The 23663-nt window shown below is 42.8% G+C and overlaps 1 protein-coding gene across 1 annotated transcript in view; it reads left to right on the top strand.

Annotated features, from left to right (window-relative positions):
- Positions 1-4401: 4401 nt before the first annotated feature.
- Positions 4402-23663, top strand: part of ZFR2 (zinc finger RNA binding protein 2) — a 553880-nt gene continuing 534618 nt past the window's right edge. The window contains exon 1 of the mRNA XM_078669465.1: positions 4402-4580. Within this exon, the coding sequence (XP_078525591.1) occupies positions 4525-4580 (56 nt within the window). The 5' untranslated portion in view covers positions 4402-4524. The remainder of the gene's footprint in view (positions 4581-23663) is intronic.

The following is a 23663-nucleotide window of genomic DNA, read 5'->3' as shown; positions in this document are numbered from 1 at the left end:
TAACGCATCCACAATTAACCATGTAGCAATAGCAGTATGGCACACTTTACTTTTAAAAATATTAATATAAAGCGCAGCATGCCGCCATTGCTACACACATTTTTTTGGCGTACAATTTATAGACTTTTGTTGCAGTTGGTGTTGCACTATTTAGCAATGCCAATAGCTCAAACTTAACTAACCCGAGACCTATTGCATTGTAAATGCTTGTTTAACTATTGCATATGAAAGTACCTTCAAATAAGTGTGTTCAGAATATCAACTGTGCAAAAACCTATTGTGTTTAAATTAATAGATTATAATGCTACATTATCTATGAGAAATCTGGGCCACATACAGGGTTCACATGACAACAGTCTTGCCTCCTAACTCTTTAATAGCACTGTTGTCAGGGTGGAGGTGGGAACAGAAATGATTCTAAGTTTATGTTAAAAACTATTACTTTTAATAGGTACTTTTCAGTTCAGTGTTATAATGTGACATTTAATGTCAGTGCTTCCATGTGTTAAAGAAATGCTGTTTTTTGACTCTTGAGACTTTATCATATTTTATATGATATTTGTGTATGATTTATATGGCAAACATTTTCAGAGCTTGTGCACAGGCTCTAAGAGCCAAGCCAGACGCTTGGCTCGACTCTGGCTTGGCGCTCCCTCTTAATTTGCTGGCTCACCCGCATCAATTCACCAAAATGCCAAGGGTAGCTGAAATGACATCTCACGCCATTTGACTCTTACTTTGACTCACACACATGCTTAGACATACACTTACTCTTGCGCACATAAACACACTCTCACCAGCAAGCATGCATTCAACATACATTTAACAGCATTTTATACTTACCTTAGCTGGCAGATAGTCATATTCCAGCTAATATGCTCCAATTTTTATTACACTAATAGTGAATATTATTATTCACTATTTGTATAATAAGGAGATTGACAGAATCCAGGCAAGTGAAGCTCCAAACAGCGTCCATTAGGAAGAGCTGCCCCTGTGTTCCAGCCACTGATTTTGCCACCTCTGAGGCCAGGGGTTGCAAAAGCACTGCCAGGAGTAGCATGGGGCAAGCCTGCGGTCGCAGCTGCGACCCCTGGATGACCCCTAAATGACGTCCATGTGCTGCGAGTGCTGTGCAGACTGTGCTGCGAGACTCATACTCATCTCAGTCAGGTCACGTGTGTCAGTAGAATGAATAAATTGACTGACATTGAACATTAATTTATTTAAGCAGCCTGCAACTGCTCTCACCTCGGGTGGAGGGCTGAAGGCTGGGCTCAGCTATGCCCAGCCATTAGGTGAATCCAGGGGATGGCACATTGCCTGTTTTTTTTTTACAAACTTTCACCACTCCACAGGTATAGTGTAACTGAAACTGACCTTTTAGTGGCCGTGGACCTTCTGATGGCGATTAATGTGCATGATCTATTTTTCCATCTTTGGCGACGGTGGGGCCACTGGCACCTCTCAGGACCTGCTGACCGAGGCCCTCAGGAATTGCTGCTGCTGCCCTAGGGAGTTCAATTATAGGACAAGACATGTCCTCCATTGTGTCCATTCATGGTGAGAGAAGGAGCGGCGTGTCCTCAAAAGGCATACTGCATAGCTTTCAAGACAGCGGTGCCATGCCATAGGCTCTCACTGTGACTTCAATTTATGGAAGATGAAAGACAGTACTGTACAGTCTGCAGAGGGTAGTGTAATCTGTCACTGTGCTAGCCTGCCCTCTCCGAACCGGCAACTGACTTCTGACTCCACATCACAGCAACACTGTCATTAGAGCTGTTTGCAGTCAGTGAGTGTGACTCCACAGACAGTTCAGCGACGGTGGCAGTCTGACGCAGAAGGTTTTATTTTCCCCACAGTGTGAGACTTGGTAAGTCAAAGATAACGCTGGTGATTGATGTTCCTGCTAGAGAGAGGTCAGAGTTTTGTCTACTGGCAACTTTGACTCTCACCATAAAGTAGTGCAGGGGGTTAATATGCCTGCTGCAAAGAAAGTGTACTAGCATACACCAGAACTGTATTTCATGTAGATAGCTCAGTGTTACTGATGGAGCATGGGTTACTAGCTTGGATTATTCTAAAACACCATACTCACCTGGGCCCATAAACATACATACAATAAGATGACAACCTATAGCTGCCAATCAGGATATAATAATTGTATTTAACCTTATGATAACTTATACCTGTACACCATATCTTACCAATTCCTTGTCACTTTGATTCTTAATTTACTCAGGTCGACAGATCAGGTTGTTAGAATAATAGGCATAAACAATAATGTACCTTATCTCATAAAATAGCCACAGACTCGGGAGAGTTTTAAAAACTTTATCTATGCAATCATTTTGGGAGTCAAATACCAATACATGTAAAACACCAACATCTCGAGAACAATTAAAGTTTAAAGAAAATTGTAAAAAGATTAGTAAAAACTCATGACATTGGTACCTGGGAAGGGTGGAAAAGAAGAACGGTACAAGGACATATCACACAGATTATATTTACCTAGAAAGGTGCGATGACCAACCCCTAGCTGAAAAGAAAAGGGCTCCCGACTAATCAGGATCCAACGGATCAGGACAGGTGCAGGGCAGGACAGGTAACCTCCTCTAAGTGTAACACCAGCATTACACCCCTCTCTGGTGCTACTCTCATTCCCTTCTACATAGATCGATTCTTCTTCAGCAAACAAACGATTCTTCTCCCAGAGTGCTTGACTAGCCCTCTGGCCTCCATGGCATCCACCTCCTTCAGCTACAGCGTTGTGTCAGTGACAGGTCTGTGACAAGTCGGACAATCTAACTGACTAAGCCTACCTTAGTTATACTATTCTCAGTGTATGTACCTCCCTCCAATGTTTCAATATTTGTGTATTCCCTGCATTTGATTGGTCAGTGGGATGGGAGAGGTCATCACACCATACTAATATGAAGTCATCTTCTTTGGTTTAAGTGTTCTATGTTCTCGCCCTTAATTTACTTTCCAATGGTTTATTCCTCCCAGCAATATTTATTTCATTTCATATACAAGGTATAAAATGTATGCAGTTCTTCTTCCCCTCTACGGGTCAAGAGGTAAGGTTCTCAGGCGCATCGCTAGAGAGACAATTCTTGGCTGTTGTTCAATGTCATTATCCTAGGAGGTTCAGGATTTCAGTGCGCATGTGTAGAGTTCAGACAAGCTGAAGAATTCAGTCACCCTTCACGCCCAAATATGAGCTAATAATAAAGTCAAAGAAGAACATATTAGAATACGAAAATAAATGAATGCACTGTATACCACTTATTCCTACTCTAATCCCATTATTTTATTTTAACTATGGCATTAATAGTTTAGCAAGACATGCAAGGTTTAGTTTGAGCAGAAGCATATGTATTAGCATGTGAAGTTCAAAGCGGCCATTTTAAATACTACTGCGCAGCTGCAAAGAATTCCCACCAAAAGCAAAGAACATCATACTACGTAGATGCGGTAGACGCATGCGCAGAAGAGTTCCCGCGTTTTCGGCAGCCATATTAAGACACTCGGGTTACTGGTGAGTAAAGCACATAGGCAAGCTTCCCCTAGATGAAAAATATGTTGTGTAATGCATTTATTAGTAAATACAAACATGTTGGTTAATGAATTACATGTTATTTGAGAGGTTTGAGTCCAAGCCGATTTCCCACCTATGGAACCTTGCTCCATCATTGCTGTGAACATAGAAATAATTGGTTTCAAAGCACCTGCAGTAGAGTTCCTTACAGTTGCTCGTTGCTCAAATGGGTGTCATTTATGATATTTGTATGTTCCATGGAATTCATTGCATGTTTTTGGTCATGAGAATGTGTCACTCTAAGTGTCACACATTTAAATATTGAATGTCACTCATAAGTACACTACAACTATGTAAATGTCACACATAAGCAATCTGAAAACTTGCCAGCTATGAAACCCTTCCCATAATGTTGGTCGTGAGAATGTGTCACACATTTAATCATTGAATGTCACTCATAAGTACACTGAAACTATGACAATGTCACACATAATAAATCCGAACCCTTGGCAGATATGAAACCCTTCGGTGAGACTTTAACTGTCAACAGATCTTAAAGTACAGCAATGAATAAAAGGTCCATGATAGGGACACAAGAAACAAAATACATTTTCAAAATTCCCACTTAAATAAATTACTTATAACAAAGGCAAAAAATAAAAATAAAATGTTCATAAAAATCACGTGTTCTTCCTCAAATGTATAGGTACGTGCCGTGACTATGTATGTTACCTCTACCTATACATTTACCTATCCACCCAGACAGAGCGCATGCGCACCATAACAGGCACGAGCCAAGAGCATCTCGTTCGGTCTACTGCACACTGAGCATGCGCAGTGTTACCGAGATTCGGCGCGCGCTTAGGGGGTTTGACAAGCGACGCCGGTGTCTGCTCCGCTCTCGTGCCGGCCGGCACGTGACCTGCTCGGAGCCCCGCCCCCTTTTCACCGGCCGGGTTTGGTTTTGAGAAGACACCAAGATGGCGGCGAGTAATTATTACGGTTTCCCGCATGCCGCCGTGGCACCACCGTACAGGTACCGGCTGGCGAGCAGAGCGGGGGCGTTTCCCATGGTGGTGCCCGCCCCTGGGAGGGAGGGGCTGCACACTTCTAAAGCCTCTTCCGTTGACAGTCTGGATTTTGGAGATAGCGGATTTAGAAGGGAGGAGGGGGGTCTTAATAGAGTGAATGAAGGGGCGCTGACAGTCGGTGGGGACCCAACTGGCAGTTGTAAAATGGCGGCGGGATTCGGTTATCAATCATTGCCCCGACCTTATGCAAGAAGAGAGGGTGGTAGCGATGGTCACTGAGTGTAGCCTGTGGGGATTGGTACTTTGGACTCTAACCTCCGGGGGAGACTTAAAATGTCATGTTGAGTCTAGCCTCCTGTCCTGTATGTGCAGCTAGGAACGGCCCAGCACTAGTAGTAGGGGCCTTACCACTTCTATCAAGGGGGCACTGAGTATTATTCTAGATGACTAGTGCAATAAACGAAAATCCAAATGTGCAGGTACTCCTCACCGTACCTGCTTGCTATGGAGAAGTGCTGGTAGTCTTTATTAAAAGTATTGCACAAGTGCTGAGAAGTGCAGCCACTTTTCCCTTCAAATTAATGAAGTGCAGGTACTCAGTACCTGTCTTTTTAAAGGTTAGTTGGTGCTTAGTATTCACTGAATTGGGATTTCCAGATAACTCATTGTTCCTGGGTTACAGCTTTTGCATTCTAGGCTCTCATTTAACTATTACAATCAAATGTGTTAGTGTCATTCCTTCAGTGATCTGAACTCAGACCACCACTCCAAGTATGCAGTCATTTGTTAAATTATGGAAAGCATTTTAGACGAGTTGTCTCAGTGAACAAAAGTAATCGGTAAACTTTACACTGCACGTACCTTGGAGGCATTAGTGGCCTTTTGGGGGCCCTAAAATGTATTAGATTATAGAGAATCCTTTATTGGTTTCCCACCTAGCTTTACAATGTATAATATAGTAGCAGTTTCTAAGGGCTACTGAGTCTAACTGTGAACGTGAGCACCTGGGGGAGGTGGGATCACTGCGTTCACATTACAGCTTAGCACCTGTAAGGTCCCTAAATCATTCAAAGATGTTGGCAACTTGGAGGTCGCCAAATCAAATATAACATGCCTAGGGCATGAACTGGCCCATTCAGTGGTTGGTTCAGCACCTAAGTGTAAGTTTACTAATCTTAGACCCTGTTCAGGGCATTGATAGTCACACAGTCCACTTGTGAAGGAATTGTGTTCTAGAAACCTTTTGCCGAATTTACTTCCTCATTGATCCTAGTACTCTCAAATGTAGTGGACGCTGACTTGTGTATTGAGTTCTGAGTTTAAATTGTGTCGCGAATGTACTTGACCTTGGAGATATGAGCATACTTCTATGAAATCTGCGCCGCAAGGGCTTAATGGCCTGCTTTGGTGCATAGACAGATGGCACTATCTATTAATTTCTTAGTGTGGTCAACCAAAGGTGTACTCAACTTCATGGTAGGTGGGGCAGTGTCCACGCGGCCCAGTATTAACTTGGAACACTTTCTTCTGGTCACCAAGTGCCTTTGGATGATCCTTTGTCATTGAGTTTACTGTATGAGCATCAGCATTTATTGCTCACTCCCTCTTATGGGGGCAGGATAATTCAGGCAGAACCTGGTGCCCCCCAGCCCACCTCAGCAGGATTAGTCCAAAGCAGGGGTCTCCAACCTTTTCTGTAATAAGGGCTACTTGAGTTCAACATAAATCACTCCAAACTAGTGTTGGTGATGTGATGGTGACCACCCCATCCAGGATTGTCAACAGTGATCATATCAGTGCATTAGGCATGGTTGCCAGCAGTAAAGATATAAAAGCACTATCGATTTTGAAGGCATCTACATGGGCAATACATAACTATCATAGCTGCAGCCCCCTGGCACCAAGTTAATAATATGAGTAAAACATCTCTCCAATTCAAATAATAGCTTTACATTTTGAAAATTTCCTAAACATCAGCTTATGAGTCCTAAACATTTACATATTTTCTTCTTGAATATTTGATATTTAGTTCTTGTATATAAATAATATTTCAGCCAAGCAAAAGCTTCTATATTAGTAGGCTGCATGCAGGAGAACAACTTGCATGTAGCTGGAGAGCTACTGGTAGCCCACGGGAAACATCATTTACTCCGAAGGCATCACCACGCATAACGTTTACCACGCTACACTTACCACGTAAACGTTTTTCCAACGCGGGTGCCTTCCACGACGGTCTTTACCACGCAAGTACGTTCTGCGTGGGTTGGGGAGAGACGTGGTATTCCTTACAGTCGTTCTGCGTGGGCTTGGGGGGGGTGGGGGAGGCTTGGGGGGCTGGGGGGAAAGCTCGGGGGGCTGGGGGGAGGCTCGGGGGCTGGGGGCTCGGGGGGCTGGGGGGGGGTCTCCCCCCCCAAAAATAATAATTGTTTGAATAAATTTTAAAAACGCACATTATTTTTTAAGTATAAGGAAAAAGCCTCCTTCAAAGACGTGCAGGGTACGTCAAAATAGCAGTCTTTTTTTTATTTTGGTAGACGTGTTTTGACGTTTGTTTCCATGGTGGATGGAAGTAAGGGCTGCTGGTGAAAGACGTGCAGGTAAGACGTTTTTTTACGCGTGGTATAGTCCTTCGTTGTAAATACCAGCGTGGTAAAGCCACTTGCGATGTAAAATTCGCGTGGTAAAGCCATGCGTGGTAATTGTAAGCGTGGTATAATCATATATTCGTAGCCCACAAGCTACTCGTTGGAAATGCTTGGTCCAAAGTGTCCCTTTGCCACTCTGAAATCAGAGAAGAGAAATGTTATCATATAGAAATAATCCTGTCCCATGGCAGTCAGTATCTGGGTTACCCTGCTCCTCAGAAGAAGCAATTGACAGCTCCTGAGTAAGACTGCATACCCTGTGAGTCATTAGGGGCCGGGCCGTTAGTATCAAGTGCTTAATGCATACCTTCAAGGGGGTTTATGCTCATCTTTGTAAGTTTCAACTCCTATTGCTGTTGACGTTTTTTTTTTTAGAGTGTGAGTAAACAGTACATTATTTATGAACCCAATGTTGTCAGGGCTACAGTCGTCTCCATACCTGTTTAGGAAGGGTTCAGCACTTTCATATTCGTATGACATACACTTTTTATGTGTGTCTTGACCGGAAGTAAGAATGTGTCCACAATGAGGGTTGAGAAATTTGAACTCCAACTCTCCAAGTGCGTCCTTTCAGGTTCACTATTTTATTGATTCTTTCCTGGCTTTCTAAAAGTCCTGTTCTACAGACGATTCGGTTTTCATTGTGCCCTATTCTTCCTAAACATCATCTCATTTCCCTCTGCATTTTATGTCTACGCTGAATCCGTACACGCGTGGCTCACTTCTTTAAGGCTTTTTCTTCTCCCTTTAATTAATTTTTTTCTTCGCTTCGAGAAGTTTAAGCTTTTGTAAAAGCTTATTTCTCAATCCCACTGAACCTTGCTTTTTTAGACCTTTTGGCTCCTTCCATAATTTGTTTCTTATTCTCAGAAGTTTATGCTTTGGTGACAGTCTGTTGCTGCTGCAATCATATGAAACCGAAATTCAACAGTTTGCCTTGCATTTGTATCTTCCTGTTAACTAGGGCTTTCTCTTGCTCCTCTTATATTAGCTACATTTTTAACTGTACTTAATGTAGGTTCATTGTTGACTCTCTTCTTTAACCCATTAGATTTCTCATTTCGTTATCCTCTTTTTTTCTGCTGTTTATCACCAAATTCGTCAATTAAAGATGTCGTTTATACACCCATCAGATTCTGAACAGCAGAAATCAATTACTCATTGTACCCAGTAACAGGAAAATGGATTTAACAACCCTCTTAATACACTCTTCGGATTTGATCTGTAGGCTTATTACTAAAGCTTTATTATAGCAGCATTACGGGAAAAAGTTGTTCTAAACCCATAATATACTTGCATAGAGAAAATGTATTCTAGTAGTAACACAGATGCTACAACAGCACTTGTGTGGATGTGAGATAAAACTCAGCAGATGAGGGGCATGAAGCCATACAGGACCTACTCACACAGAAAACAGCAGGTTTAACAGGAGACCATCGGAACTTGTTGGACATTGCAGACAATGTCTCTACCAGAGCCCTGAAGTGGTTTTGCAAGAACATAAAATCTTCATCCTGTACCAGAGAGTATTAGATACATGTAAAGGACTGTACAAATAAAAGTTTTCTGGAACTTAATACTGATTAAAAAAGCACTATTTTGAGATTCAGATTCAAATGCACATAGTAAGATGTAGTCCTGCTTATACATTTCCGTATAATCCATCTCGCTAACAGATGAAGGCAATAATGTGGCCTGTTCATGGGTAATAAAGCATATTAAAATCTGAAATAGGAATCGTTGAGTATAACTGTCAACACTTTTTTGGTAGCAGTACACCATAGAAGCTGATAAATATATACACTGTGGAGAACCCCTACACTTCTTGAAATCTAAGGGGGAATAGTGATCATAATAGCAAGGACTGACTACTGTAATTTTTTGCATGATTCCTCCTCAACCACATTGTAAAAAAATACATTTGTGGCAGTCCGAGCTAAAGCCGCCCAAACATATTAGATTGTGGTATTGACATTAGAAAACCCCTTCAGTTTCTTCCAGTGGGAGACAGGGTTTTCTTTAAAATAGCATGGCTTGCTTATAAATGCATGAATGTCCTGACCCTACTTGGCCTTAAGTGTAAATACACAGATATTTTTCAACTAATAAAAGTGAGTGCAACATAAGCAATAATGATTTTCTCGAGTAAAGTTGTACAATCGTATTTGATTCATTTGTCTCTGATCTGAAAATATGATATGATTTTAATTTTTTTTCTGAATTCTATTAGATCTTTGTATACACTCTTCATTAATTATCTTCCTGACTACAGTTGTAGATATCTTATTTGTTTTTGTACTGTTGTGTATAAATTGTGTTATATTCACTGTTAGCTTTTTGAAATAATATATCTGCCCCTACTCTGATACAGCAGTTTTAAAGCTCTCTAACTTTTCAGGTTTGAGAGTGCTACTTTAATGACTAATATATTATCCCTCATACCTACATAAATGGTGATAGTGACTGAGTGGTTGTTTGTTGTAACTGGAACCTTCTTTAAAAACCAACCTCCATGCTCAGTGGTTGGGGGTTACCCTAGTATTTTCTTTACAAGGACGTGTTTCACATAAACTGCCAGAGCCTATCAACCAGCTTGGAACATATGGCTAAAAAAACTGGGTTGTAAAGGTATTTTGACCAGTGCTACCTTCATTTAGACCTGTGAGAGTTTGCTACAACTGAAACATGTCAAGGAGTTGAGTAAAAGGGATCGGGTAGGAATCTCCAAACTGGATAATGTGTGGGGTCAGGAGGTTGCAAAGACATTTGCACAATTACACTCCTGGATGCACTAGTTAAAACTAAAGATTTTTTTATATTATAACGATTAACACTTTGACTAAGCACATTGGCAAAATAAATTAATCAAGGACTGTTATCTAGTAGAAAATGGAGTCCTGACTGATCTGTTAATCAAAAATTCAGTGCCCCTAATTTATAAAAGGTTGGATAACAATACTGCAGTTGTTGGACTGTCTAAGATCCAACTGGGTAAGTTCCATAGTGTGAGGTAACTTATCTAGTGACCTGGATAAGATGATAAGGAATGGGAAGAGGTACATCAAATTCATAGGGAGGGGCAAGTCAGGCCTTAGTTTCAGATAAGTGACATTTAAAGCTTTGCATGGGATCTATTATACCTATACAGAATGGATGCAGTTTGGGAAAACAGAATGATTAGTGCTTGAAAGGCACTGGTCAGACGGGCAGTTTTTTCACACCACCTTGCATGTAAGATTCAGCTGTTCTGGAACTGGGTGAAAGTACATTTTCTCCTAATTAAACGCTATAGGAACTAACACCAAAATAATTCTGTTAGGTTCATTGATTTTTATCACATTGATGTTTGGTGGCATCGAAGTCCATAGATACTAGCTGGTGTTGCCTAAAGAAAGTTGACAACATTTGGAGACCCTGGTTTAAATTTGGTGTAGTATTGTGTACAGTGATACTACTTAAATTACCTCCCACTAACACCAAGCCCTTGATTGAAGGAGAACGATTATCTCTCCTCTGCTATTGTGTTGCGTGACTCAAGTCTGCTTTGAGATAACAGTATACTTGAGATGGGTGGTGTTGAGTATAAGACTGCAACAGACCTCTTTTTACATGTATTCCTTAAGTGTAGTACTGCTTAAATAAAAATTGATAACATTTAAAAAAATAAAATAAAGTCTGGGGCGGGGGGGGGGGGGAAGAAATCCTATTAGTCTGATTTAAATCTGAAATCTATTCCACTATTCCCTTTTAACCTCTTGACTGCCAGGCATGTTTCACTTCAGTGCCAAGCAGTTTTTCAATGTTTGGGGTACTTTGCGCTTAAATCTTCATAACTTTTTTTCCAAGTAAGGTATCCACCAAACTTGCATACTTTTTTTGCCAACATCGTGGGGATTCAAAAGGTATTCAGGGGTTGTGGATTCCAGTGGAGCGAACTGAGAAAATAGCCAAACTATAGCCACATTTTGTTGGGTTTTGTTTAATGGGAACATTTGGAGTTGTGTGTAAGAAATCCTATTTTTTCTTCTTCTAAAAAATAGCTTCAATAAAAGGTTTGTTGTGCTAGGATCGCCATCTTTCCTGCTTTCAGCAAAAAGCAGTTATATTAAAAACAATTTATCACAGTGTTTTGCATTTTTCAAAGAGGTGGACCTTTTTTCTGAATTTTTGTAGTTTCAGCCTACTTGCAGTTTGTGGTAGACACATGTGCCATCCCCAAGGGTGATTTATGAAAGTTATACATTTCTGAAAATTATGCAAACGTGTAATTTCAAGAAGAGATTATTTGTGTTGATTCCACAAGGTTATCTCGAAGAAATTAACTGTTGAAATAAAAAACGAAAGAACGTGAGTAAGAAAAAAGCCATATAATACGCCGTTTTCGCTGGTAATTTTTGCCACAATTTTTTTGTTGTTGTTTTTTTTGTTTTTGAAGACGTTTATTAATGCTCAAGGGTGCATTACACACAGCAAAGCCTACAACCCTGCGGGCCGGCTGCAATGGAACTGTAAATCGTGAGGGTGCAATTCTGCATATGAGGGCGTTTCATTGCGCCCCATTTGTCCCCGTTACAGTAGGTCATAAATAGTATAGTCATATTGTCAGAAATCAAGAAAAGAATAGGTCCATAAATGACGTCTTATTTTTCAGTTTTTCTAGAACTAAGCCATGAATACAGCAAACTAAACAAAACAGTTCGTATCGGCATGTTCCAACTTTCCTATCGTGACTTCCCCACATCAAGTCCGTCCCAGTCGCACGGTGTAGATAGGAGACACCTCTGAACAGTGTGGTATGTGCCGATGATATTACAGTACGGCAGGGGGTCAGTGGTGTACATGTGCAAGTGTCCTCGGGCCTAAAGTGGGACAGCTCCTTTGGGGCCTTGGTATTTCGCCGGTCGCCGGCCTGATTAACGGAGCATGTAGCAGTCAGGTGTAGTGGCCTCGCTGTCGGTGTATCAAGCGGCGTCTACGCCTGTAGTCGCCACCTGGGGCGCCGTTGACGGTTTCTACCCACCGTAACATGGGGGGTTGGAAAGGCCACCACCGGTGAGCAGGGGTCCGATACTACAAACATGTGAACAAATATGAGGGTGGGGGGGGGGGGGGGGGTGGAGTGTGCTTGCGGGGGCAATGTCGGCAGCTCTGTGCTGTGGGCGTGTTGCTGGGCGATGACCGCCAGTGGGCGCCTGCGTGGGCGTCGAACCGTGTCTGAGGCCTGCGCGCTGGGTGAGCCATGTCTGTGTCGGGGGGTGGGGGGGGCGCTGCCGCGGGTGGTGGTCCCTGCAATAGAGTTGGAGCCTCCGTGGCTCACCTCCGGTGTCGCCCATCCTACGTGAGCCCCCTGACAGCGCCCTCCCCCCGCAGGGACCCCAGGAAGCCATCCCAGAGCTGTGCGATCGGGAACTGCCGCAGACCCGCTATTTCTTCCCTGCGAAGCGCCGTGCCCTCCGCCCCGGCCCAGTTAGTAAAGGATGTGAACCAGTGTTTCGGGGTAGGCGGTTCTCGCCGTTTCCAATGCCTTGTAAGCAGGCGCTTGGCCGTGATGAGGCCCAGATCCCAGAACCGTGCCTGTGGTTTGTTCAGTTTGGTTCTTTTATAGAGTCCGAGAACGCACGCCTCCCACGTGTCCGGCAGACCCGGGCCTGTGCTGTGATTCAGGAGTGAAGTCACCTCCCCCCAGTACGCGGTCAGGGTTGGGCAGTGCCAAAGCATGTGTAGGATATCCGCACCCAGCAGGTCACATCTGGGACAAACGGCAGTGTCAATCGCAAAGTATCTGTTTATTCTATCCGGCGTTAGGTATGCCTGGTGCAATATGTACAGTTGAATGACACGAAAGCGGGAATTGCGGGGGACGTTCACGGGACTGGCTAGGACCAGGTTCCACTCCTTATCTGTCCATTCCCTCCCTCGGTGCGCCGCCCATTTAGCCCTAATCTGTATTGTGGGTTTTTGCGTGTGGATGAGAAGCGCCTGTGCTAACCAATGCGTGATGTGCGCGCCCCTGCCCATTACATGTAGATATTGGAGCAGGTGGTGTACCGGCGGCTCATCCCGGATGTCTCCCCAGGAGTCAGTGTATGCCCGCAGTACCGACGCATGGAGTAGGAATTGCCCAGCCGGCAGTCCCGTGGTTTCCGATAGTTCCGCAAATGGGAGAAGGGCCCCGTCAGCATACAGGTCGCCCATGGTCTCTACTCCGGCTGTGACCCAGCGGTCTAGATTGCGCTGCGTGACCATCCCACTCCTCCTGGGGGTGCCCAGCAGGGGGAGAGCAGGAGCATATGGTTTGGCAGTTCGTGTCAGTTTCAGGCTCCGGAGAAAGCATTTGCGGGCCACGGCCAAATGCAAGGGTAGAGGACGGGGTCCTTTGGTTAATGGGTGAAACAGGGCGCAAACCCGAGGGTGGGTCCATTGGTGGTCTGCAGTGGCCGTGTCGTCTAGATGCGTATCGCTGAGCCAGTACGTCACCCATTGGAGCTGTGCAGCCAGGTAGTACAGCTCCATGTTGGGGACAGCCAATCCTCCCTCCGCAGTCGGGGAGTACAGTTTAGCCAGCGCCACTCGTGGTCGTCCCGCGTTCCAGATCAAGCCGCGAAGCATCGATTCCAGGTTGCGGAATATCCGTGCGGGGACATTCGTAGGGATATTCGCGAAGTGATAGAGTAACCTGGGGAGCGCTATCATTTTGGAAAGAGCTATTCGGCTGGGCACGTTCAGCGGCAGAGTTTTCCAGAAGGACATCTGGGCTCGCAGGGAGGAAATGGCGCGCACCAGGTTGCCCTCCAGTATGTCCTGTGGGTCTCTATAGATGTGCAGCCCCAGGTATTTAAACGTGGCCGGGTACCAAGCGAGCCGGGCCCCTCCAAGGTGCACACCGCATTCCTCCTGGTCTCGGCTGAACGAGTATACTCCGGACTTGGCCCAGTTGACCCTGAGGCCCGAGACCTCCGCGAAGGTTCGGAAGATATCCGATAGCTCGGCCGGTACCGCGGTGAGGTCCCGCACATAAAGCAGCAGGTCGTCTGCATAGAGTGAGTAATTTTTGCCACAATGGCTGAGTTACAAACCCAATTTACCTTTACCTGTAATAACCCTTTCCGGTTATGGGGAGAAATAAGGTTTTGGGTTCTCAAAAAAAAACATTGGCTACCCAGAGCCATCAACGGGGCTGCACCTTACGATTATTATCTACAGACTATACAGCAATTCATATAGTTAAATAAAAGGAATTACAAATGGATATGGAGTAAACCGATGTATTTCTGGAGTGTACACAAGATACTGAGTTTAGGAACAGTAGTTATATGCACACTTTTGAATTTGAGGTTTCACATGTTGTGATACAGAAGGCATTTTACAAATGATCTTTTTTTGCAAACTGGCTGCCATTTGTAATCTACGAAATGCAATGCAGAGAAATCCAAATGGTAATAATAAATATTCTACTATTTTATGTTACTGCATATCTTCTGATTAAAACAACTTGACCCCACTTGTCTGGGTGCGCCTAGTGCACGCAACAGGAAAAGCCCCAAAACGCAATATGAACCTATAAATCCCTGCCATTTCTGAAAACTAGATAGCCTGGGTAGTCAAAAGTGGTGTGACTGTTGTTGATATCACAATTGTTTGTTGCTTTTTTTTTTTTTACCAAAAAGCCCTTGCAAACCTCAATCTTTGGCTAAAACACACATTTTCCTTACATTTCTGTAAGAGAAAGTTCCTAAATCTGTGATGATTCATGAGTTTCCCACAACACGGCTCCCAATAGGTAAAAATGTTACCCCACTTTTGTGGCTGGACCTAGTTCTTACAAAGGAAAATTCCTAAATCACTACATGGAGATGTCTAATTTCAATGTGTATAGTTGTGGAGTGTGGCCCATGCTCAGCTACCACCTAGGAGAACCTTAAGACCACTACTGGACCGAGGAAGAATGGAAGAGGACTGGACCTGCTGTCTGTGAACAGAGAGGAACCCTGAAGCACTGGACCTACTCCATCTTGTACCCCAGACAAAAAAATGGACTCTAAGGGTCATAAGGTTGACTAAGAGTTAAAGCTACAGGGACACAACAAGCAACAAGAGGCCTTTCCTGCAACTGCCCAGTGGTAAATTAACCTGTGCTGGACTGTTGGCCTCTGCCTCACATCCTGTGAGTCTCTAAGTGCCTCTCCTGAGGAGCTTTTACAAGTGTACTCCTGTGGTGGATTGGGACTTAAAGGACTAAAGTCAGAAAGTAAAATCTTTGACCTGGAAGAACGTGGTTGGTGTATCCCGCTCATGGTCAGCCTCAAATTGTGCCTAGGTTCTGGTCTACTGTGAGTATTGACTTTGTGCTTTTTGGCGCCATTCCAACATAAAACTTTAAACATTGATATTTGCGGTTACCCTCATTGTATTTTTGTCATTTTGTTTATTACATTTTACTCTACTTTTTAATTCTGTTTGGGGTTTATGTTGTTTAGCATTTTGACTTAATTCTTGTTTTGAAACTGCATAAATACTTAAACATTACTATCAGTTAAGCTTGTCCTCTTTGTGCCATAGCTAGCAGGGTGATTTTGCTCATGTTAATTTAGTGACTTTGAGGGTTGACCCTGCCAAAGATAGTGAATATTCCATGAGGTGGGTCGCCACCCAGCCCAAATAATAATCCAGTTTTCTCCAACCCTCAGAAGGCATGGCAAGGCATTGCAAACCTCCAATGTTTGCTGAAAACAAGCATTTCCTTCACATTTATATAGTTCTGGAATATGCGGTGTTCCATAAAATTCTACCATTCTGCGTTTACACGTTCTGAAGTAAAATGGTATCCCTCGTGCGTAGCTCGGCCGAATGTGACTGCCACCTTGGGAAACCTATGAAACTCGAATATTTCTCGAAACTAGACACCAAGGGGATTTCAGAGGTGTGTGATTTCTGTGGATCCCATGAAGTTTTCTTATGATCTTGCCCTGCAAACCTCAATCTTTGACTATAATCATTCACTTGCAGCCATTTTCTGTGCTAGAAAGTTACAGGATCTGCGAGTATACTCAGAAAATTTCTACCAGTCAACGCGATCTCACGTTTGAAAGACTCATCCAGCACAAACAAGTAACTTAAACAATGACATGCGACAGTTACATTCCTACAGATACATTTTGCACATTTGAAGATTTTGGTTCCAAAATATGAAAGCAAGTGACCATAATGAGTTCCACACAACACTATTGCAGTAACGGGTAGAGCTGACAAAAAAAAAAAAGAGTTCTTAAAAAATAATAACAGGAACTCTCTGGTAAAAGTAAAAAAGTACTTGTGATGCATGATCCGACATGAAGGAAGAGGATTGTAAAAATTGCTACTGTATACCTTGGCTCCCCCCAAACTAAAAAGACCTGCATTTATTAACCCCTTCCGTGCGGAGGTAATTCCCCTGCTGTGCTCGGGGGGCGCGCGCAGCGCCCTGGTGCTCAGCTCGTAATGAGGCACGGTGCTCGTGTGCTCATGACGAGCTGAGCTCGTCATGACCACACCAGTTTCCGAGCTGAGCTTGTCATGAGCACCGGAGCGCCGTGCCTCATGACGAGCTCAGCTCATCATGAGCATGGAAGAGGGTAAGGAAATTGGAAATGGAATACATGATGAGAAAAGTAAGGGATCAACACTTAGCCGTGAACAGTGAAGCCACGTCAAGGCTCCAACTGTTTCCCTGTTCACACTGCGCAACTATATCATTTAGAAAGACTCCACATTCTCTAGCATCAGTCACTCACAGTAAAACTCGCTTGTCAGACAAGTATCCACAGATAACAAATACACTCCTATGCAGGCAAATAACAACTTCATCTAAAATTATTCACCATTGCAATCTACATACACTCAACACTCCCATCTATAAAGTCACCACAGATCTCCTCAATCAAATATCCGCACTTGTATTTTTTTCTCCACTATTACAGCACCCAGTAATTTTCACATTCCTCGAGTCACACATGCCAATCCCATCACCCTCATTCACAAAAAGTTGCAAAACTTCATACCAGCATCCTCAGTCACATAGCATCCAGATCCATCTAATTCTCGCAGCCTACTCAGACACACAGCAACCCTCTATTCACACATGCCAGTCCCATCATATCCAGTCACAACAAAAGCAAGACTTAATTTCTCTACTTGAAAATACTGTCAACTAAGATGTGCCTTACAACAATTTTTCATTGTCTATCAATTATACAGCAATACCTATGGTAAAATATAAAGGAAAAAAATGGATATGAAGTAAATGTATAGAATATACTGAGTTTAGGAATAGTGGTTATTTGTACACCTCTGAATTTGTGGTTACCCATACTATCGTGATTCAGAGGGCATTTTACAAAATATCGCCTTTCTTGAAAACTGGCCTACATTTGGAAACCACAAAAGCATTGCAAAAATTCCAAAATAAATGACAAATATTTTTCTATTTTGTGTTTCCACACATCTTCTGGCTACACTTTGGGATGTTAGTGGGTGTGCCCTAGCTCAGCTGGCACCCAGGGAAACCTACAGAATCCAGACACCTTGGGGAGTCCGAGGTGGAGTGACTTGTATAGATCTCACAAACCCAGAAGCCTTTGCAAACCTCAAACTTTAGGCTAAAAACACACATTTTACTTACATTCTCCTTTTGTCCACCAAATCATGGGCAACAAGAAAGCCAGCTATCATTGAAGGCTGTTCCCAATAAAACAACAATGTATGGTACAGTCTATAACAAGGCCATTGACACAGGCCAGACTTCGAGGTACACTCCAGACAGCAACATCGACTCTTCTTATGTAGCACTCTTTGTGTTCATACTTGGCATCTCCGAGTTGGAAATGCCTTTTTAGGTTTTGGAGGAATACAGTCTGCCAAGAGCTCGCCACACAATCTAATAAACCTAAAACACCAATGCTCTTCTCAGACACACATGTATCAACAGCAGTAAGGCTGTCTATCAAAGACAATTTAAAATTTAGGAACCACAGTTTGTTCTCTGGGGAATTGACTTGGTACATCACAGAAGTGTTAAGAGTAGCGAAATGCATAATGTGCATCACCACCGTTTTATATAAAATAGTAGCCCTACATGCAGCATTGTAAGGCTGCAGCTTTTGATCCACCCTGGCTGCACCCCATGTACTTGTGTAGTCTAAGATACAAGTTAGTTTGTAGACTTCATCAACATGACACCAAACGGTAACAGGTGACAAACTCCCATCGTGTATAGTGGCGAGCATAAGGCCATCATGACGGTTATGTTATTTGAGAGCAAGCAACTCTTTCCCAGCAGGGCAATGTATTCAACAGTTGCATGTTATTTTGCAAATAGGTTGTCTGGGAAATACTTTACAGTTGCTGTTTATGGTACTGCAAGCCGCAGTGTCATCTCTGTATAATTAATTACTTGAACAACTTCAGTACTCTGTAAAAATTGTCCAATTACAAAGGGTGATCTGGGTGAAAAAGATATCGTATAATTCCCACACATTTTTCTCAGACACTCCTTAAGATGGTTGGCAATCAGTTTTTTTGATGTTATAATCTTTTCAGTGTTCACTCCGAAATTATAAGAGTATCCAATGGTATTGTCACATAGCATGTACAGTCTAACACCATATAGACCCCCTTTTGCTGGGTAGATACTGTCTAATTATCAGACGCCCTTATACATCACCATATACTCTGCCAAGGAATATATGTGGCAGAAAAATGCTCAATTAAGTGATTCAGCAGTGGCCACATTTTAAAGAGCCTATTATGATCTGGGTGGTCTCTGGGCAATGTTGCTCTGTTGTCAGTGAAATGCAGCATTCTCTGTAGGAGCTGAAAATGGTCTCTGGGCATAATGCTTACAAAATATAGTAGAACTTTTGGAATTTCTGTTGCAATACGAAGCCAGGGATGGCTTCTTCAGGAAAAGAAAAATTCAACATATTTTTCAGTTCAACAACATTGGTTGGAATCCATGGACCAGCTTGAAAATCGGGATCTAGGGTAGAACTACGATCTCTCATAAATTGTTCAGCATACAAACCGGTCTGCTGAACTGTTTCTTCTAGGAAAACATCATACATGGATAGCTCAAAAAACTGTACGGGCAAAGAATTGTCTGTGTTTGCTGTGCACGTAGCACCAATATACAGTGGCAGCACAGGCTGGAATGTATTGGGGCAAACTAGCCTTCATCTGTCACAATTGGTGGCCACAGGACCTGGCATGCTGGCCTCCTGATGTGGTCCCTGAACAGGTAGTATCACAGCACCTTCTTACATCTGAACACCAATTGGAGACACTTGCTGCACGCGAGCTACTTCATCTGCACTTGAAGTAGACACCCCATCAGAAGGTTCTTCGTTTACAAGATAGTCACTGTTTGAATCTTTTGTAAGATCCCCTACTTCTGATGCAGGCTCTGTGACAGACTCAGCATCTGAGGAGGACTCCCATAGAATGCTGGCCACCTTGGCAGCAGTCATACCGTAGCAGAAAGCTATAGTGAAGGAGTCTGCAATACAATGTACCTAATCCCACCAGTAACAAAGCTCCAGCACAACACACATAGCTCAGCTGACTTATCTGGAATAAAAAACACAAAGTATGTACATCTTCCCCACAAACTCCTTCCGATGCCATTACATTTTATAATTTAACAACCTGAAAAACCAAGAGGTATCCACCAAATAGACTGCATCATCCATGAGAAATCCCCCTAAAACAGAGCCATTACGTTTGCAAATGGTTTGCACCAGTAAAAACATTTTCTTGGTGAGCCCACCAACCAGTAATGCCGCCTCACAATCAACGTATATGAAAACACAATCCCCAGACTCCAAAATAAATTGGCTCCATAAAAATAACCGACCCTAGAGGAAAGCCCACAGAAAAAATTATTGCAAATTTTGAAAAGTGTTTTACTCCTTCTATGAGCACTTTTGTAAACATCTTCATAATGCAACTACAGTCCTAACCCACTCAGTCACTAATACTTGAGGTGTCAGTAACCATGTGGAAGGGGAAAAAAGAGCAAATCACAATTGGAACTCCAAAGACCCTATAAACAAATCAGCAAACTTCTACGAGAAAGAAGGCAGCAGATATTATCCATAGGGATATAACATTGAAGCCAAATAAAAACCCAAATAGTCCTTCTTTGAGTGGGGACAGCTGAGAGTAGAAAATGACCATGACCACTGTAGGACTAGACCATGATCCCACCATCGGTAAGAATATGACTCTAGCACCATCACACGATCATCAGGAAAGCCCAATGGGGGCATTCACGCACATTCTGAGAATACATTTGTGAAATGACACTAATGCCATAGTTAAAAACAAACTGCACACACAAATGACTTGCATTCAATAAAAAGTAGGCAAACTCAGAAAGAAATCCAGCCATTAACACCACCACAGTTACAGAGAGTTACATGACAAGGAGAAAAATGTAAACAAAGCAATTTTTACAAAAGGCAATACAGAAAACAAAATTGCAAGGAGTACAGAACATTCCAATCACTGGAGACAGATGAAGAGCAATCACTATGCCTCTGTAGGCTCCCTATGCCATCAAATAGAGCAGTGGCCAAATACCAGTAACAGACAGGTCTCACCAACACACAGCACACATTTACCATAAAATAGAACCTCTTACCTTCCACAAAAAATCAGCAGAAGACATTTCCTGCCAACACCGAAAAACAATAGCACTTCAAAAAAACACATTGAATTTCAAAGAGAGAGAAAATAATTGATTATGTTAGAATTCTCATGCAACAAACCATAAAAGCCACACAGTGAAAGAGTTCATGAAAAAAGCCCACATATCAATCATTTACCACACCAAATGACAAAATGGTGAAAAACCACAAACAGTATGCCTCAAAGAGAGACAAGCTTTTTATTTAGGGAACATAAACAAAAAAATGGCTATTTGCACAAGTGGGGGTGAGCTCCTGTGAGGGCGGAGTCCTCTCCCACCTGCCACACACAGTTGACTAAATATATGCAATTTAGGCTATTTCAACTCGCCAGGGTTCAGAACTTGGGCTAGATGACATCGGTCACCTCCAGTGGGACTCTAAGAAAACACTAGACTGATCAAAAGGGAACTAATTTGAATCCTGATTGGTACACTGAAAAATACTTTTTTCTTGATCATTAGGTATGCCGTACAGCTAGACCCATTTTGTCACAGAAGTCTCTTTGGGGAGGTACATCCCTGAGCTCTTCGCAAACAAGGAAACAATCGTAGAATATTCAACAAAACCTAATCACGTAGATTTTAAGAGGATACCAACTCCTCATTTTTAGAATGACAATTAGCCCTATAAATTTAGATTTCCACATTCCATAATGCACATACCAACATTCAATCTGGTGACCCAATGCCAGTGCTTTGTTTTTAACTCCCCCTTGGGGCAAATCGATGCGATCTACATCCAGAGGAGCGGTTTAATGGAAGCTAGGCCCCATGCATTGGTTGGCCTGCCCCACGAAGTATTTAGCCCAAAAATACAATCCCTGGTGCCTAGTGCTTCAATTGGCTCTCATGGGGTGGCAGACCAGTGTAATTTGTCTCAGGGGTAGGAGGTGTAATCAGCTCATTTAGGGGGCAGATCGATGCGATCTGCTCCCCCCCCCCCCCATTCCTTGTTTGCTGATATTGTATTGGGAGCAGTGGGAGCTCAGAGCTCAAAAAATCTGCCCGATTTAATTAGGACAAGCTATTTTTAGGTCCTACTCGCCCTCGACTTTTGTCCTCTGTCTCTGAAAGCTGAGCAAATGTGACAAGATAGCAAGATTTAAATGTATCTTTATTGCTCACAAAGTGAATGAGCAATAAAAATGCCTTTAAATCTTGTTAACTTGTCACATTTGCTCACAGAGGTCAAGTGCATTTCAGTTAGGTTGAGTAGATTTTACTAGACCTGAAGGTCTAGTAATTTATTTTTTGATTTTTCGAGCCCTGGAGCTAGGCCCCATGCCTGGGGCGGGACCTTTTTCGAGATACTGCGAGGTACTGCCAATCCCTGGTGTTCTGTGGGGAAATTGGCTCCCCTGGGAGGCAGATTGAGGTGATCTGCTCCCAGGAGAGCCTATTTTAAATTGGGGACAGTGGGAGCTAGGCCGCATGCCCAGGGGTATGTGGCCTGCTCCCTCAAAGCATCCAGAGTCTAATTCTGTTTAATAGTCAACGCTACCATTAAAAAAAAAAAAAATCCCTTTTGTCTACTGGGGAAATCGGTTCACCGATGGGGTGGGGAGTGGTCAGATCAATGTGATCTGCCCCAGGGGAGACAATTTCTATTTGGGGGAATGGGGGCTAGACTCCATGCATGTGGTCCCTGCTTTCACAAAGCATTCAGTGTGCAATATAACATTTCCCAGCTGTCATAATAGAAATTTTCAATTCCATTAAGGATGTAGAGGTGAGGATTATGCTTCTCTTCTCCACTTTATTGCATAGAGCAGCCTTAAAACAAACTACCTTTCCCAGAAAACCAGAAGGGAAAGAGAAAACATCATAACCAGTTAGTCCATGTATTATGGTCCCTTGCTACTGTTAATGGACCCTCTTCATGCAAGAGCTGCTTCACAACATAAAGATTCTACCATTGGCTCAATTTTGTTTGGAGGCATCATTTCCTAAAATAGAAAACGATCCTGTAACTCCTTTCCACTAAATTTATTAAGATACCATACCTTATGAGACAAAAAGCCAATTCGCATGAAACATTATCATGAAAATCACACACTACATCAAGTTTATACAACAGTACACCATACCCTTTTATTATCAATATAACTTTTTCACCTCAACAAAACCTTAAGTATACTTATACCCTGCTAAATCTGAAACTTCACAATGATGCAAACCCTCAAGGGAGGGAACAATCAGCCTTGATACGGTTGGGAATAATCCTCTCCTCCGCGTTCTTGATAGAATTGAAACTTTCTGGAATGACAGGAAATTTTATATTCTGTGTTAGGACCGGAGGCGAAGATTATGCTTGTTCAAAACTGATTCACCACAAGAATAGCCGTATCTACTGCCGATTTAAAGTAGAGCTTCTTAAACGTTGAATCTGATGACAAATTGGCCATATTCAATATATCTTCCCCTAAAGAAAAAGCTTTAGATGCCATAGCACCTCTCGCCGAGTGTGTGACATACACAGAAGTGTCGATTCCTGCATCTTGCATGACACCCCTCAGCCATTGGGCTATGATGGGGGAAGAAATTGCCTTGAACAGTTTACTTAACTAGAGCAGTCAGAAGTTGACGTTTCCAAGCCGGGCAAACTTCTATTGATGCTTTGTATGCCTTAAGGCAGTGTACTACACAATTTTGGGACACCCACAAAACGACGGATAAGAAACAATCCTGGAATTATACTTAGTTTGTTGTGAGATATGAAA

Source organism: Lissotriton helveticus, chromosome 12 (assembly GCF_964261635.1).
Source record: "Lissotriton helveticus chromosome 12, aLisHel1.1, whole genome shotgun sequence".
Lineage (NCBI taxonomy): Eukaryota > Metazoa > Chordata > Amphibia > Caudata > Salamandridae > Lissotriton > Lissotriton helveticus.
The sequence above is the reverse complement of the archived record's forward strand: the minus strand, read 5'-3'. Positions and strand labels throughout refer to the sequence as shown.